This window comes from Lithobates pipiens, unplaced genomic scaffold (genome assembly GCF_037356315.1).
Source record: "Lithobates pipiens isolate NorthernLeopardFrog02 unplaced genomic scaffold, aLitPip1_a1.2 Scaffold_18, whole genome shotgun sequence".
Classification (NCBI taxonomy): domain Eukaryota; kingdom Metazoa; phylum Chordata; class Amphibia; order Anura; family Ranidae; genus Lithobates; species Lithobates pipiens.
In genome coordinates, this window is record NW_027507758.1 from 132,585,962 (window position 1) to 132,602,701 (window position 16,740).

Genomic DNA, 16,740 nt, shown 5'->3' on the forward strand with positions numbered 1-16,740 from the left:
GGGCTAGCATACAACAGTGGAACACTTGTTATGGGTTGTACAGGTTGATTCGTAGATTCCGGTATATTACATATATATATTTTATAACACAGGTTAACCATTGCTTAAAATCACCAAATGTGTATGGGTTCTGCGTTAAAATAGCCAACTTATTTTATTTTCTTTGCTTTTATATGGAGTTGAATTGAAATAACACTGCAGTTCACATTACCTTATTCTGAGCACAGGATAATCAACCACAATGTATTGAAAGTAGACATGGGCGCCATCAAAAAACTTTTTTCATTTAGTTTCGTATAAAAAAAAAATCGTATTTTGTAATTCGTGTATGAAATTCAATTCGTATTCGTACGAAATACGAATTTTCGTTAGATTCGTAAAATTTTCGTTAAAATAACAAAAGTTTGTTATGATAAATTTATCATTATGAGGGGTTCCCACCATCCCTGTGCTGTGCTGACTTCCTGGGTTTTTAACCTTTCGTTTCGTTAACGTTTCGTAAAAATAATGAAAGTTCATTATGATGAATTTGCTGAGTTCCCGGGTCTGAGTGTACACCCGCTGTGCCCATTATGAGGGGTTCCCACCATCCCTGTGCTGTGCTGTGCTGACTTTCTCTGGTGAACAAAACACCAGTCAAAATTCTGTTAATTTGGATTCGAAATTGTGAAATTCGTTAACGAAATTTCGTATTTCATATAAAATTTGTAAGCATAGAAATTCCCCATAGGGTTCCCACCATCCCTGTGCTGACTTCCGGGGGTTTAAACTTTTAGGTTTGCTAAATTTTCGTAACAATTTTCGTGTTTCCGATCATGCGTGGTGTTTGTCGAATGACATTTATCGGACGTATACTGTACTGGCTATACGATTGTCGTACGACGGGCTGTCATCCGACCAAAGTTTTCCTGTTTGTCCCTTCGGATTTGGTTGGACGGACTGTCGCGATCGGCTGTCGAAAGCTGCGTACTAACGATCAGATTATCGCACGATCTGTCCGAAAGCGACTTTTGTGGTCCGATAATCGGAACGTGTGTACGAGGCATTAGTCTGTAGGGTTCAATATTGAGTTGGCCCACCCTTTGCAGCTATAATAACTTCAACTCTTCTAGGAAGGATGTCCACAAGGTTTAGGAGTGTGTCTATGGGAATGTTTGACCATTCTTCCAGAAGAGCATTTGTGAGGTCAGTCACTGATGTGGATAAGAAGGCCTGGCTTACAGTCTCCGCTCCAATTTATCCTGAAGGTGTTCTATCAAGGTCCATAAAGACATGGACGAGTGAGTTTTGGAGTGGGGTACCTTGACTGGCCTGTACAGAGTCCTGACCTCAACCTGATAGAAAACCTTTGGGATGAATTAGAGTGAAGACTGCGAGCCAGGCCTTCTTGTCCACATCAGTGCCTGACCTCACAAATGGGCTTCTGGAAGAATGGTCAAACATTCCCATAGACAAACTCCTAAACTTTGTGGACAGCCTTCCCAGAAGAGTTGAAGCTGTTATAGCTGCAAAGGGTGGGCCAACTCAATATGAAACCCTACACACTAATACTGAGATGCCATTAAACTTCATGTGCGTGTAAAGGTAGGCATCCCAATACTTTTGGTAATATAGTGAATATGTTAATAATAGGTTAGGTGAAGTAAGAGACTAAACAATCTGCTAACTTCTCAGAAAAAAGCTGTGTGTGTGTGTGTGTGTGTGTGTGTGTGTGTGTGTGTGTGTATGTGTGTGTGTGTGTGTGTGTGTGTGAACTGTGTAACCTACCACGATTTTGAATTCAGCCAGGCTTGTGATTGAGGCACCCTGTCATGCTTCATATACAGGTCATTGAGCTCACTTTACTTTCCTGTAGTTAGGCAGTACTTTTTACAAAGGGATCATTTAAACCTGTGATTGGACAGTGAAGGAGAAGCAACAAGCTACTAAGGTTATCCTTTTAGCAAGCCCCCAGTGTTATATTATAAGAGCTGTGAGTTGCAGCAAAACCTAACTGGTTAAAAAAGGTTTCATTTATATCTACAGTTTATGCTTGTAGTTCTGCTTTAATTGAATTACAGGTTTACATAGTTACATAGTAGGTGAGGTTGAAAAAAGACACAAGCCCATCAAGTCCAACCTATATGTGTGATTATATGTCAGTATTACATTATATATCCCTGTATGTTGCAGTCGTTCAGGTGCTTATCTAATATTTTTTTGAAACCATCGATGCTCCCCACTGAGACCACCTCCTGTGGAAGGGAATTCCACATCCTTGCCACTCTTACAGTAAAGAGCCATCTACGTAGTTTAAGGGTATATTAGCCCTTGTACACACGGTCGGACATTCCGACAACAAAATCCGTCTGATTTTTTCAGACTGATTTTTCTCCGAAACTGGTGTTGCATACACACGGTTGGACAAAGTTGTCGGAAAATCCGATTGTTCGTAACGTGATGACGTTTTTTAGTTACGACGGGACTACGTTCAGGCTAGTAGCCAATTTTTTTGGTCTAGGAATAGGATCTGAGCATGCGTGGCACTTTGTCCGATTGGAATTCTCTACAAACAATCGGACGAAGTCCGATTGGATCATGTTGTCGGAAAAGCCCACACACGGTCGGATTATCCAACAACACGGTACGATCGGACATTTTCCGTCGGAATGTCCGACCGTGTGTACAAGGGCTTAAAAATTCAGGGGTGCGCTATGTACCAAGTGCAGGGTTCAGGGGTGCACTAAATAGGGAGTGCAGTTTCAGGGGTGCCCTATGTACAGAGTGCAGAGTTTAGGGATCTGTGAGAGCTGCTAAGAGGAGAGATGTTCTTGTAAAAACAGAAGACTTCTGTGTTTATAAGTGATGGTGGTGAGAGGGGAAGGCGTGAGTCAGAGGTTGTGGAACGTAGTTCGACACCGCTCTGGCTGAAAAAAAGCTGTGAGTACTAGGGCCACATGAAAAGTCCTGGCGGGCCACATTCAGCCCGTGGGCCTTGTGTTTGACACATGTGACTTAGAGGGAAACAAATAACATAACCAATGACATTAATAGGTTGGATAATAGGTTGGTTTGCTCAATGGTATTTCAGATATAAACAGTTGTTTGTTAACCATATAACTCATAATATATTTTCAGTTCATATTGATATTATGGCTACAAATATAAATATTTTAAGGGATGCTGTTCGCGTTTCATTTGTAACATCTAATCTGGATTCTTACAGGGCGGCTCAGAAATTAAATCTGTCCTCCAAAAAGAAGAAGCAAAGGACAACTCCTTCATTAGTGTCCGAACCTCCACTTTTCTCAACCAACTTCTGCGGCATTCTTCAGACTTGTCCTCCACCTGCACCGCCATGTCTGCTAAGGGCAGTCAACAAAGTAAAAGACACTCCTGGATTAGGGAAGGTACGAAGAAACTCTTTTACATTTTGCAGCTGTAGTATGAATTGTAAAATCTGAAATTGCTGTGTTCTGGAACATTATAATACTATATTGCACCCCATGTATTTACTTACTATGTCATTTTGAAGCTCTGCCTTTTTTGTTGCTTTAAAAAGGGAGAAGAATACAATCTGAAAATGAAAAATAGGAGGGCGTTAAGAAATACTGAAATTACTATATGTAGTATAAAATAAATAGAGTAATATTATGCTTTCTGCTACTGGGAAAGTTGTGTAGAATTAACAACAATGCAGTATAAGAATAGAATCGCTGCCTATGGGCTGTTTTAAAAAAGTGGGTCAAATGTTGGAAAGTTTCTTGTACAAATAGTGATTGCGTTATAAGTTTATGATGTATTTTTTAATGTATGGATGATTTAAGGGGACATTATTTTATTCTGACTTCTTGATATTACATTTAAAAAAGCAAATTAAGCAGCTAGAAAGGAAGATGTAGTTAAGGAATTCCATTATTTTTCAGAGTATTCAGTTGCTGGGGTTGATTACTAAAGGAACACAAAGACCTAATGGCGAACCTGTGTTCATTTTGAACACGCAATAATGTATCATTAGAGGGTTTTGTAGCTTTTTGTACTTTCTTCAATAATCAGCTCCACTGTGCTATCTCGTTTGTTGTCATCCGCTGTGTACAAGTGTTTGGTTTGGATGTTGACATGTTAGGTGTTTAAAATTTTATTATGTGCCTTTGTTGAAAAATCTGATAGATATCCATCTGCCTGATTAAAAAAAAACAGAAAGCCTGATTTATTGATATGTTGATGGCTAAAAGTGTTTGTGACCATTATCACAGCACATAAAGTAATGGGAAATGAAAATTATTTTAGTCCATTGATACAGGACACAGGACTTCATTTTCATTGACCATGGGTTATATGTACTACCTTGAGGTGATTGGACACTGGCAAAAACTTTGCTGGGGCAGCTCATATAACCCCATCCACTCCATGAGACCCCAGGTTTTTGCCAGTGTCCTTAGGAGATGGACCTCTTCTTCTCTGAAGAAACCGCAGTGATTAGCAAACAATTGGATACTTTGGCACAAGAATTGGTACTTATACAACACTGTGATAATCCTGTGCCACTAATGTCTTCTGCACTATAGATGATTTTATTAGAATTTAAAATTGGTGTTTTTTTGGCCATCTGGACTTTGTGTATGGGGATAGGGATGCATTTGCAACATGCCTTCTGGCTGACATATTTTTACCCACCATATCTGAGTGCGCAACATGTTCACGGAACTACATGCCACTTTTTTCTACAACAGGGGTGCCCAACCTTTTGTAGAGCGAAGGTTATTTAAGCGGCTTGGTAACTGATCGTGGGCCACAATCAGTGGAGTGGGTGGATAACAGGTCAGTGTCAACTATGCAGAGCAGACATAGACACAGCCTGCTCTACTCTATGGGCCCTTTGATCTGATCTGCCCAGATGGAAAGGGATGAATCCCCTTCTGTTTTTTTTTAGCAGATCATATTGGTGGTAGACAAGTCCATTTACATCTGCCGCTCTATAGAGGTGAATGGAGGGTCCGATTGGGTACGCCTAAAAAACAGACAGGCGGACCCAGTCTGATGGTGTGACTGGGGCCTAAGGCTGCTTCGACATTGATGATTGATGCACTGAGGTTTACCCGCACCGTGGGTGCAGTGAAGTGCACCTGTGGCTTTTCTGCGGATTAGCTGCACTTTGAGATAGACTTCATAGTAAATTGTTTTCAGTAGGAAACACATCTAAATGTTTTTTTGGATTAATCTACACTCCCTGCTGACATGATCAACTATGGAAGGAAGTTCCACATCCTTACCACTCTAACATTAAAGAATCTCTTGTTTAAGATTGATCGGTTTCGCACCACATTTTCTTTAGAGATCTTGGGTTAAATAGTTTCCTCCTAATGCTAGAGTCACCATTCAAGGATTTTTGTATTGTGATAATATCCCCTCTTAAGTGCCTCTTCTCCAGGGAGAATGAGTTTAACGTTTGTAGTCATTCCTCATAACTGGGGTCCTCCAGCCCCCTTATTAACTTTTGTTGCCCTTCTCTGGACTCTCTCCAGTTCAAACATATCCTTTCTGAAGATTGGAGACCAAAGTTAGGCTGCATACTCACAATATGGTCAAACCAGAGTTTTGCTTCTCAGTCACTGGCTTTAATTCGAGTGAGTGAGAAAATATACCTTCCGCAAGTTCGCATGGAAGACCTTCTTCATTTTGTGCGAACAAAGACTTCTGAGTCCCAGGGAATGCTTTGTTGCTTATTTCCTGGCCTTTATTCAATCTAATTTTGACCAAAACCAAGCTGTGAGCACCTTTAAGGGACAAGTCTCTGTTTAAATTATCCTTTTCCAAAAACTTCTTGCTTAACAGTTTCCCTAATAAGTACCCTTTTGCTGCCTGCGGCTGTTCACATGCAATCGCAAAATTAGCAGTTACATGTGGTTAGGGACAGATGAGCTACTTTGTACATAGACTGTTTGCATCCAGAGTCACTCATCTGTCCTCAACCAAAGGTAATCGCTCTAACTATGTAGGTAACTATATTTGATTACATGAGGATAGCTGAAGAGCTTGTCAGCCTGGCATTGGTTTGTACAGGTTGAGTGGCTGCAGCTGAATGTAAGCACCTGGCCATACCCACCACAGAAATACACTGATCTGGGCAGTGTACAATCATAAATGGTTTTGTGAATAAGCCCATAGACACAATCGGTGTAATTATCAGTGCACTCAGGATAGCCATTTTTATTAAGAAACATTGCTGATCAAGAACCATAGAGAACTTGTATTTGGACTCCTATGTTCTATTTCTATTGTCTGCAATTTTTTTTCACATTTTTGGTCTTCATCCACATTACAGAGCAGTGGTGGGTTAACACGGCATGTGATTTTTTTTCTCCATTTTAGGATTGTTAGTAAGACGGATTTCTCAATTTAAGGTTTTAACAGACAAGCTTAATGCATCACCATAAAAAATATTCTCACAGTGACTAATGGCCCGCTGCACAATATTGATTAAACAACACAGCTGTATTCCAACACTCTCCTTTTTGTTTTATTGCTATATCCTTTGTATTCTTATTTCATGGCTGCATTCTTTTTTTATGGCTTCAGATCATCAAGATATTGAAAATGGTTTTCTATGCCGCACTCAATTGATTTCTAGGGAGCCTGACAAAGGCACAGGCTCAGGTGCAGCTGATTCCCACTAGAGGATTCTAGCCAATTATCTCAAACCTTAATTCAGCCAGCATTGCCCTGCCATGCATAACATTTGCTAGGGGATGCCACGACACTAGCTGAGTGATGGAATGAAACAGCTATAGGGGCTAAATTACAGGTTACTATGTTATTAGTCTTTCTCAGGGCAGAGAGGTTAGAAGAGAAGTATATAACCCGCCATCATTTTAAATGAGCAAGGAGGGGGCATATACAAATGAACTGAGACATACATTTACAGACACATGCATATTCAAGGGTTATTGATCACAACCAAAAACTGCACACATTATCTTGTACTTTCATGATCAGCAATGGGAACCTGGCACAACTGGATGTAGGGCTTTCAACCCTCAGAATCAACTCTGATCACAACAAGCACCCCAGCTACCATGTATGCTTATCATCATCCTAGCACTTAACCTTTTCCCTCAAACCTTAACACTCAACATACCTCTCAAATGAACCTTTAACAACTAACCTTACACATAATGCTAAACTAACACAGAATATTAACCCCTAGTGCTTAACCGAATCATAACACAAACAAATGGTTTACCATTAACCTTAAAGTGTTACTAAACCCACAACAGTAAAATCAGTCTGTATATGTAGTAAAACATGCTTGTTATACTCACTGTGGAACCTAAGGGGTAATCCTGCACATTTTCTAAAAAGGCTGTTTGATGCTGTCTTCTCTGATCCCCCCTTCTGCCAAAGTCCCCAATCCATCTCCTGATCGAACAGAGCCTTGGGGGCACTCTGCACATGCTCAGTTTGGAGTGTATTGCTAGAGAGTTTTTTTTTCTTGGGAGGGTGCATGTGATCAGCATAGGGCCAATCAGCATTGTCCAGACAGAGGGTCAGGGGTTTTGCAGCCTCATAGGACAGACAGAGGAGAATGAAAACTCCACCTACAAACTTTAACGAATGCTTGGCTGGACATTAATAGAAGTCAAAAGACTGCTATATACTGCTGATGAGGAAAGGTATTTAGCAGTTTATATTTGCTAAAATAATTGCATTTCCATGTTCTGTGTACTGTGGGAGACCAGATATAGTGAATGCAGGTTCCTGGGTTTAGTAACACTTGAATTTTTACTGTAACCCTTTATTTAAACTCCCCATTCCCTCACATAGGCTTACTGTTCCTTAACCTAGTTAATCCCCAAAACTGGAGCAAGCAGAACATTTTACTAATCTCCTGATATGCCATCATTTTGCATACACATAGGAAGGGAAATGCCATTGCTTAAAATAGCTTAGCAAAAATCAACTGAACTTTGTTAGCTCCCAAAATATGGTGTTATTATTAACCTGATTTTCGAAATTGGAGCAGGAATTACTAAAACCAGAGAAGATTTCATCATTTTTAAACAAAGGCACCAGAGATGCAGTAGGTATAGATTTGCAAACATTAAAGCAGAATGGTGATATTCAACACTCTGGACATCATGGGATGCTTGTTGTCAGCTGATTTCTTTATTGTAAAGTTAAACTGGGTTTTAATTCTATGGAATTCTCCATAGAGAGCCGGTCACAATCTCCTGACATGCAAATTGAATGCGGGGAAGTCCACATCCAATTCACAATAGTGTGAATCCAACCTTAAAGGTAAGGGTCACCCAGTGGCTTAGTGTATCCATTCAACATGCTTTGGCTTACTAATTTTGACTTTTGGCTATAGCAGGGGGAGGAACTGGGAGCTACAGAAATAGGTCTCACCTTGAGAATCAGTGAAGAATATAAGAAGTTGGGGGGTATTTAATTAAAATATTAGTCATGAGTGGGCATATGCAGTACATTGAAGTACTTGGGTTAACAGTGTTAAGCTTTTTTCATGGTCTGAGGATTCAATAATTATAGCTCATTATGGTATGTATAAAAATGCATAATTGCAGCTAATGATAGGGTAAGTGATTACATATTTAATAGGTAATTCCGCTTTGGTGAGAGTATGTTGTATGCAACCATCGCTAGTCCTTATGCCCTTGTTCTGCGTGTTTAAACTCCAGAATTGAACTTTTCTGGGTAGTAAACTCAAAATGTAAAAAAAAAAAAACTTGACAGGCAAGATTTTTTATAACAGAAGAGACCCTAGGGGTCTCTTTGGCCATAAATGTCATGATTTGAGCAATGGCAGCTCAGACCACATATACAGCCCGATCTGTGTGCTGCAACAATGTTGCTCCGTTGGCATGCATGGGAGTGACATCACTGTGGCCTGGGTATTCAAAAAGCCCAAGATACAGAACCCAGAAGGAAGATGAAGGGTGAAGATGAAAGCATCAGGGACCAAAGGGAACCATGACAGTGCAGCATTGGAGGGCTCCGTTTGCGGGTAAGTCTGCACTAGAATGTGGTGTATACCAATATATCATGTTTTAAACTTGGGAGGAGGGGGCACATTTTTTACCTTTTTCCAAAAGACTTTACTACGATTTTAAGGTGGCACTGAATGATACCCTTATTCTTCACAAAATAGTCCATACACATCCATGACATTTCATCTTACTGTGTTTTCTTACCTTCTTGTAACACCCTCTGTAAGCTCTTGAACCTCTCCTCACCCAACCCCCCCACGTCCATTTGTTTGGAACGAGTAGCAACTGCAGTTATGTGTACTGCTCTAAGTATACTAGACATCCCATAGTCCCTAGTCTATTTTGAGAGAGGGCAAGAGTGGGTAGCTACATTTCTACATACAGTGAGACCATGGAGAACGAACTTAGCCACCCTCTAACAGGACGTCAGATCATATCAGCAAAAAAAAGGAATTTGGAGGGGGCCGAGAGCAATAGATTACATACTTGAATATAATCTTTTCTTTTTATACCAGGGATTAGGGCCACTTTAACTTGTCCTTCTATTTCTGCTGATTATAAATCTGACATTTCGTATGGACTTCTTTAAAGATGGCACAGGTAAAAGGAAATTAAAGATGGCAGAGCTCAGACATTGTACCTTACAATAGAATACAACCATTCCATACGCACCTTTCCTACCATACACAGACAGCTACATTTGTATATTTCTCATAGAAAATGTCAGATTGCATGACTCTTTTGTTCATTTTTATTGTAGTTATCCACGAATCAGAGTAATTAGATTGTAATACACCAAATTCAGTTTTGAGGCTTATCATAGAGACTGCAGTGTCTGTGATTTTTCAGATGGCATTGGGTCTTAATTCCATTTTTTTTTTCATTTAAAATTTGCATGACCTCACATCAGTCCATCAGATTAAAAGCGTCAGTAATTATAAAAGGAACGCTTGCATTCTATTGGCTGTAATGTGCGTGTAACACTACCACCAAGGTGCCCCTTGATAGGATGGGTCCTCTGTTCTTTGCCTTGATCTCCTCAAGAACCTCAGTACCTCTGACATATCAGGTTGAGCGTACAAACATACAATATCACAAGAATTCACTGAAGGTAATACTGAATTCTCAATAGTAGTGCTATATCAAAGGAAATGCCGAAAGGTTTGGTATATTGCAGTGTAAGGTTGATATAGGTGCAGTCTAGGTTTGGAATAAGTGTGATACCCAGTACAGTATGGATTGAGTACATTTGGTATATCGCTCTCAGTAGCTCAGTAACTCATTCTCTGCTAGCAGTATCAGCATTGGGTCAATATCCCACTAGGGGATGATTAGCCCTCTCACTAGTCCCCATGGTGCTGCTGTGACCTCTTGATGCACAAGCAGTCTCTACCCGAAAGCCTCAGATGATCAATGGTGGGAAGCTCCAGTCTCCCTGTGGCAGTAGTGCAGGTGTTGTGATATGGGCTGTGCTGCGCTGCCCCAGGGATTCCCCAGTCCCAGACATAGGTGCTCTCTCTCAAAGGCAGGGGTGCTCAACCCATAGCCCGTGGGCCCGTGGGCCACATGTGGCCTGCAGAGCCTTCTGATGTGGCCTGCAACCTCAAACCAGGGAAGTGCATGACCATGCTTTGGGATGGAGGTTCTGCAAGCCCAGATAGTGATCAGTGGGTTACCCACCGGCCATCCCAGTGCACAGAGTGCATAACATACACTGCACTTTTGCAATGCGCATATTAGCACTTTAAAAAAAGAGGTTAATAGGCTGCCTACACAATGACTTGTGGGTGCAGTGCAGTTCTCCTGCAGATTAGCTGCTCTGAGCCATTGACTTCTATTATATCCTGCAAGTTTGCTGCACTTTCTGAAAAAGCACCAAACTCCTGAATGCAGGAGTTTTGGTGCGCTCTCAGAAAGTGCACCAAATCCGCAAGATGTAATAGAAGTCTATGGCTCAGTCTGTGGCTCAGTCTATGGCTCAGCACAGCGAACCTGCAGGAAAGCTGCAGGTACACTGTAAACCTCAGCACATAAGTGTAAAAGCACTCTTATAGGATGCTCAGGACAGTAAGGGCTTGTTTACATTTGTGCTTTAAGGGGCGGTAAAACCTTATAGTTTATTGTGGCCCACAACTGGCTACACATGTTGACAGAGACAGCTATGTGAGAGGCATGCTGGTAGGGACTGCCGATATGCAATCAGGTAACACAGATGAAATACATGTAAGGGAGCTGTTTTATGCACCAAGAGATTTGTTTTCCTATCTATCTAGTTCTGAGAAGTACATGGATTGTCTTCACTGAACAGCCATCCCCCGCAGAGCAAAAGACCGGAATTTTCATTGCTGCAGTTAAATAATACATGAACACACACACACACACACACACACAGTGTGTCCCTTCCCCAGTCTTTGACTAGACAGTGAAAGGAGAAGCAGCACACTAATTAGTATATCTCTCTGTCACTCTGTTCTCTCCTTCTACCAGCAAATCCCATGCTAGCACATTGGCACTGCAGCACAACTGACTGGGTCCTTGTGCAGCTTTTCCTGCTCGCAGTTTGAGCTCAGGGATTTAAATAAGCTGATACACCAAATTTAGGTATTCAGTAATGAACTATGATTTATTCTTGCTTTAATTTGTATATATCTTAGATTGACATTTCCTTTCCTGCTTGAAGAAGCAGATTTTTTTTTCCTGCAGAATGGGTCTAGTTGCCAGCTACCCTGTATTGTTACAACAAGATCAGCATATGTATATTCACATAGAGCAAAAGCAATTATGGGTAGAGACTTATGGAAATGCAATAGTCTATGGAAAAGAAAAGATATAAGAAATACAGGATTTTGTGATAATATTCCAGTGTGTTCTCGTAAACACTACTCGCAATGGTTCCATAGCACTATGTCGAGCTCAAAATCAAGAGGGGTCTCTATTGCTTTGCATAAGCACCTACCAGTTCAGAATTTGGAATATAGAGCTGATTTAGATGGAAGATATCTGTTTCTTAAAATTAGATTGTGGGATAAAATCTTCACAATTGCAAACTTTTATATTCCAAATTATGATCAAACTAAGACAATTGTGAGTTATCTTGGCCTCTTAGCAGACTTTGCAGAAGGTACGGTTATTGTGGGAGGAGATTTTAACCTAGCTTTGGACCCTTCTCTAGACACGTCAGCTCAACGATCAAATATTTCACATGCTCGTCTGAGGGCACTTAAAAACAAACTATACGAACATAGGTTGATGGATCTCTGGCGGACCCTTAACCCTAAAGATCGTAACTACACATATTTTTCTTTAGCACATAAAACATATAGCAGAATAGATTTTTTTTTAACTGGTCCTAAGATATTGGAATGGAACCCGTCTATAGATATCGGTTCATTCATTTGGTCCGACCATTCACCAGTATTTTTAACAATAGCACCCCCCCAGATTCAGGGTACTAATTGGTTGTGGCGTTTGAATGATACACTTATGCAAGATCAAAACTGTTATAAAGCAATTGCAGAGGCGATTGATAATTTTATCTCCGACCATGAACAGGATGAAACTGCTTTACCCTTGAAATGGGAGGCCTTAAAGGCAGTAATACGAGGGGTATTTATTCAACATGGTTCTCGTCTTAAAAAAGAAAAATCTAAAATTATCGAAAATACGTTATTAAAACTTCATTCTTTGGAAACTCGACATAAAGCCCATCATTCTCCAGATATATCAGCCGATATTTTCTCCACAAGGATATCTTTGTTACAACTATTCAAATCATCTCAGAGCTCATACCGACAAAGACGGGTAGTGGGAAGATATAGATTTGAGAATAAGTGTGGGAAAATGTTGGCTGATATGTTACACCCACGTCAATCACAGACTTTTATACCAAGTATAAAAAAATCATCAGGAGAACTGACATCGGATCCACGTGAGCTCCAACAAACCTTTAGGGAATATTTCTCAGGCCTCTATAATCTAACTCCATCATCATTATTGGAGGATAAGGGAGCTGGAGACGATATTATTGGGGAATATGTGCGGGAAAACACTATTCCGACAATAGATAGTGTTACTAGGGAATCTTTGGATTCTCCATTTTCGCTCGAGGAACTATTAGAAGTAATTGCTAATACTCCAACAAATAAGAGCCCAGGTCCCGACGGGTTTACATCAAAATTCTATAAGACGTTTAAAGAGCATATAGCCCCGTTTATGCTTCAAGTGTTTAATTCTATTTCTTCTATGAACCAATTTCCAATACAGACCCTGGAATCTCATATTACTTTGATCCCCAAACCAGAAAAGGATTTAACACTTTGCTCTAGTTATCGACCTATATCATTGATTGGGATAGATTTAAAGATATATGCTAAACTGATTGCACTCCGTCTTCAACCACTCCTCCCAAGCTTAATACATACGGACCAGGTAGGATTCGTTCGGAATAGAGAAGCAAGCGATAACACGATCAAAACTTTTTTGTTGATGAACTATGCACAAAGGGCCAAAATTCCAGTATGCCTTCTTTCAGTCGATGCAGAAAAGGCATTTGATCGGGTGGGATGGCCCTTTCTTAAACACTCTTTAATGCAAATTGGATTGGGATCGAATATATTGCATAAGATCATGGCACTTTATACTAAACCGGCAGCCAGAATAAAAATTAATGGTTCATTGACAACAAGTTTTAATATACAAAATGGTACCCGCCAGGGATGCCCGTTATCCCCTTTACTTTATGTTATAGTAATGGAATATTTAGCGACGGCTATTAGACGGAACCCCTCTATTTCTGGTGTACAGATAAAACAGAGGGAAATAAAAATGGCTTTGTTTGCTGATGATTTACTACTTTATATCACTAATCCACACATTGCAATTCCCTCTGTGTTAGCTGAATTCCAGCGGTTTGGAAAATTGAGCAATTTTAAAGTAAATGTATGAAAATCAGAAATTCTCAACGTGTCGCTCGTACCCGAACAGGTTGCAAGGTTGAGAGCCAATTTTATGTTTAGGATTTGCTCTGTAGCTGTAAAATATTTAGGTGTTAAAATCACCCCGGACTCAAAGTATTTATATTCAATGAACTATGTTCCTCTTCTGCAACGTACCCTACAAGATCTAAAAAAATATGATGTTAAGCAATATTCATGGTTTGGGAGGATTAATATACTGAAAATGGATATAATACCGCGGTTCCTGTATTTTTTTCAAACTATCCCAATTAGTGTCCCTCGATCATTTTTCTCCACTCTGCAATCGGCTTTTACAAAATTTATTTGGGGACATAAAAAAACAAGATTACAAAAGAAATTATTATCATTACCTAAAACGAAAGGAGGCGCGGGTGCACCTGATCTATATTATTATTATGTTTCGGCTGTTTTGACTAGACTGGTGGACTGGTTTTATTGCTCGGAAACCAAACAATGGGTAAAAATAGAACAAGGGTTAAATCAACTGGATTTAAAGGCGTTACCATGGTTAGATCTGTCTGATAGCAATTTAAATCAAGAGTTGAAAGAGTCTATGCCCTCCCTCACATCCCATGTGTTGAATATATGGGGAAAAACAGCTATAAAATTGGAACTTTCCTCCTATGAAGGACCTATGACACCTTTATTTGGCAACCCTTTTTTTCCACCGGCATTAAATAGGACAAGTTTTCTTATATGGAATAGAGAATCCCATTATAGATTGAGCAATATTCTAAGCCAGGGGACAATTCCGTCTTTATTAAATCTATTCTCTACACAGCAACCATCACCTATGCAAATGCTGGAGTTTTGGCAGTTGCGATCATTTTGGTATACAATTCATTCAAATAAGTCTCTGGGTAGAGATTTAACAGAACTTGAAACTCTCTTGACACAAGATCAGAAACCAAAGCATGTTATATCAATACTGTATAAGATGTTTATTATTAAAAATCACCCGGAGCCCCCAGAATATATAAACAAATGGGTTAATGAGATCAACGCTCAGATTGCGTTTGGGGAATGGGAGAAGGCATTTAGTTTTACTCACTGTTTATCACCGTCGATTAAAGCACAAGAGACGAATTATAAATTGCTCTCAAGATGGTATTGGAGCCCAGTGACACTCCATCGTATATACCCAGAAAAATCAGATATATGTTGGCGGTGCCATAGAGACAAGGGTACATTGCTCCACATCTGGTGGGAATGCCCCCTAATTTTCAGATTTTGGGAAAAGCTTATGCAATTATATACAACAATCACTGGGGAGGTAATTCCAAATACACCACAAGTCACCCTTCTTTCTATGTTACCAAGAACATATAAAAACGTTAAAAAGAATCTTCTGGGATACTGGTTGATGGCGGCAAGAACTGTGATACCGCGACATTGGCGATCTTCCCAATCCCCTACGATAAACGAATGGGCTTTAGAAATGGATAACATAGAGAGAATGGAGATACTCTTAGCTCAAGAATTAGATACATATGAAAGGTGTCTCTTGGTCTGGACTCCCTGGAGTCAGCATAGGAAATTGGTAAAGGACTGAGGAATTAGGAGGGAAGAGGGGGGAGGGAGGGACTTGTGGAGGAGAGAGGAGTGAGAAGTGGAGGAGGGGGAGAAATCAGATATATATTCTTCCCCTTTTCCTCCCTTTTTTTTTTTTTTTTTTTTTTTTCTTTGGAGGGAGGGAGGGAGGGAGGGAAGAGGAAATAAAATTATAAATGTGATTATTATATATGTAAGTAATATATATTCTTATGTATGAGATTGCTTAATTATGTGTAATGCTTTATAATAATTGAAAATAAAAACAGAATTGGAAGAAATACAGGATTTTAATATTTTATTGTGAGAAAAAAAAAGATGCATGCATTTTAGACAAAAACTTAATGTTGATCTCTGTAAATTCATTGATTGGTTGAAAAAACATATATATATACCTCAGAAATCCTTGTCTCTTTTTGTCTTTTTTTAAGAAAACATTTTTTCTTTTGTTTATTTCATAATTTTAATTATTATTATATTGTATTATTATATAGGATTTGTATAGCGCAGTAGATGCGGAGCTGCATTAATTTGCGTCTCTTATATCTGCTTGGAATTCAGCTTGAAATTATTTTATAGTCTGCATAGGTGAGCTAACAGATTGCAATAGTTCTTGTCTACTGTTCTAAGAATTTTTGAGATTGTTTATATACATAAATATGCAATGCTAGCAATTTGTAACCCTCTGTTTTCAAAGAAAACAATTACACAGCTGTGTTTGGTCCTTGACTAGTCAATTGTAAGTTAATAGAAGACTCCTTTCAATATGTCACAAGGTGGTCCTTTACTGATAACATCCAGAGCCAATCAGATCTCATTAATAATGAATCCACTTTTAAATTAGGAACTTGGCTAGATGCTTTGTTCTCAGGGGACAAGGTAACATTTATTGTCAAATGTCATTTTTAATGTTCATTCATATCAGTGAATTCAAATGATCAGTCAGCCCACTATTTTTGGCAGATTGATCCAGCAGTTTTTCAAATGCCAAATGGATGAATGGATAGATAAAGCACAACAATTGATTAGCACAAACGTAGTGGAGGATGACCCATGGATATGAACACCACATCCCAAAAAATAGGGCAAAGAACATAGGTGTATTGCTCTCAATGGGAAGTTCACAAACTTCAAAGTTTACATAAAACTACAGAATTTTATCAGTGTATATAATCAGTAATTAAAATCATCATAAAAACAATCTAATTGGCGTTTATATAACACCC

At 39.5% G+C, this 16,740-nt stretch overlaps 1 protein-coding gene across 1 annotated transcript in view; it reads left to right on the forward strand.

Annotated features, from left to right (window-relative positions):
• Window positions 1–16,740, forward strand: part of KIF26B (kinesin family member 26B) — a 524,156-nt gene that overhangs the window by 339,525 nt on the left and 167,891 nt on the right. The window contains exon 5 of the mRNA XM_077486139.1: window positions 3,206–3,389. Coding sequence (XP_077342265.1) covers window positions 3,206–3,389 — 184 coding nt within the window. The remainder of the gene's footprint in view (window positions 1–3,205; window positions 3,390–16,740) is intronic.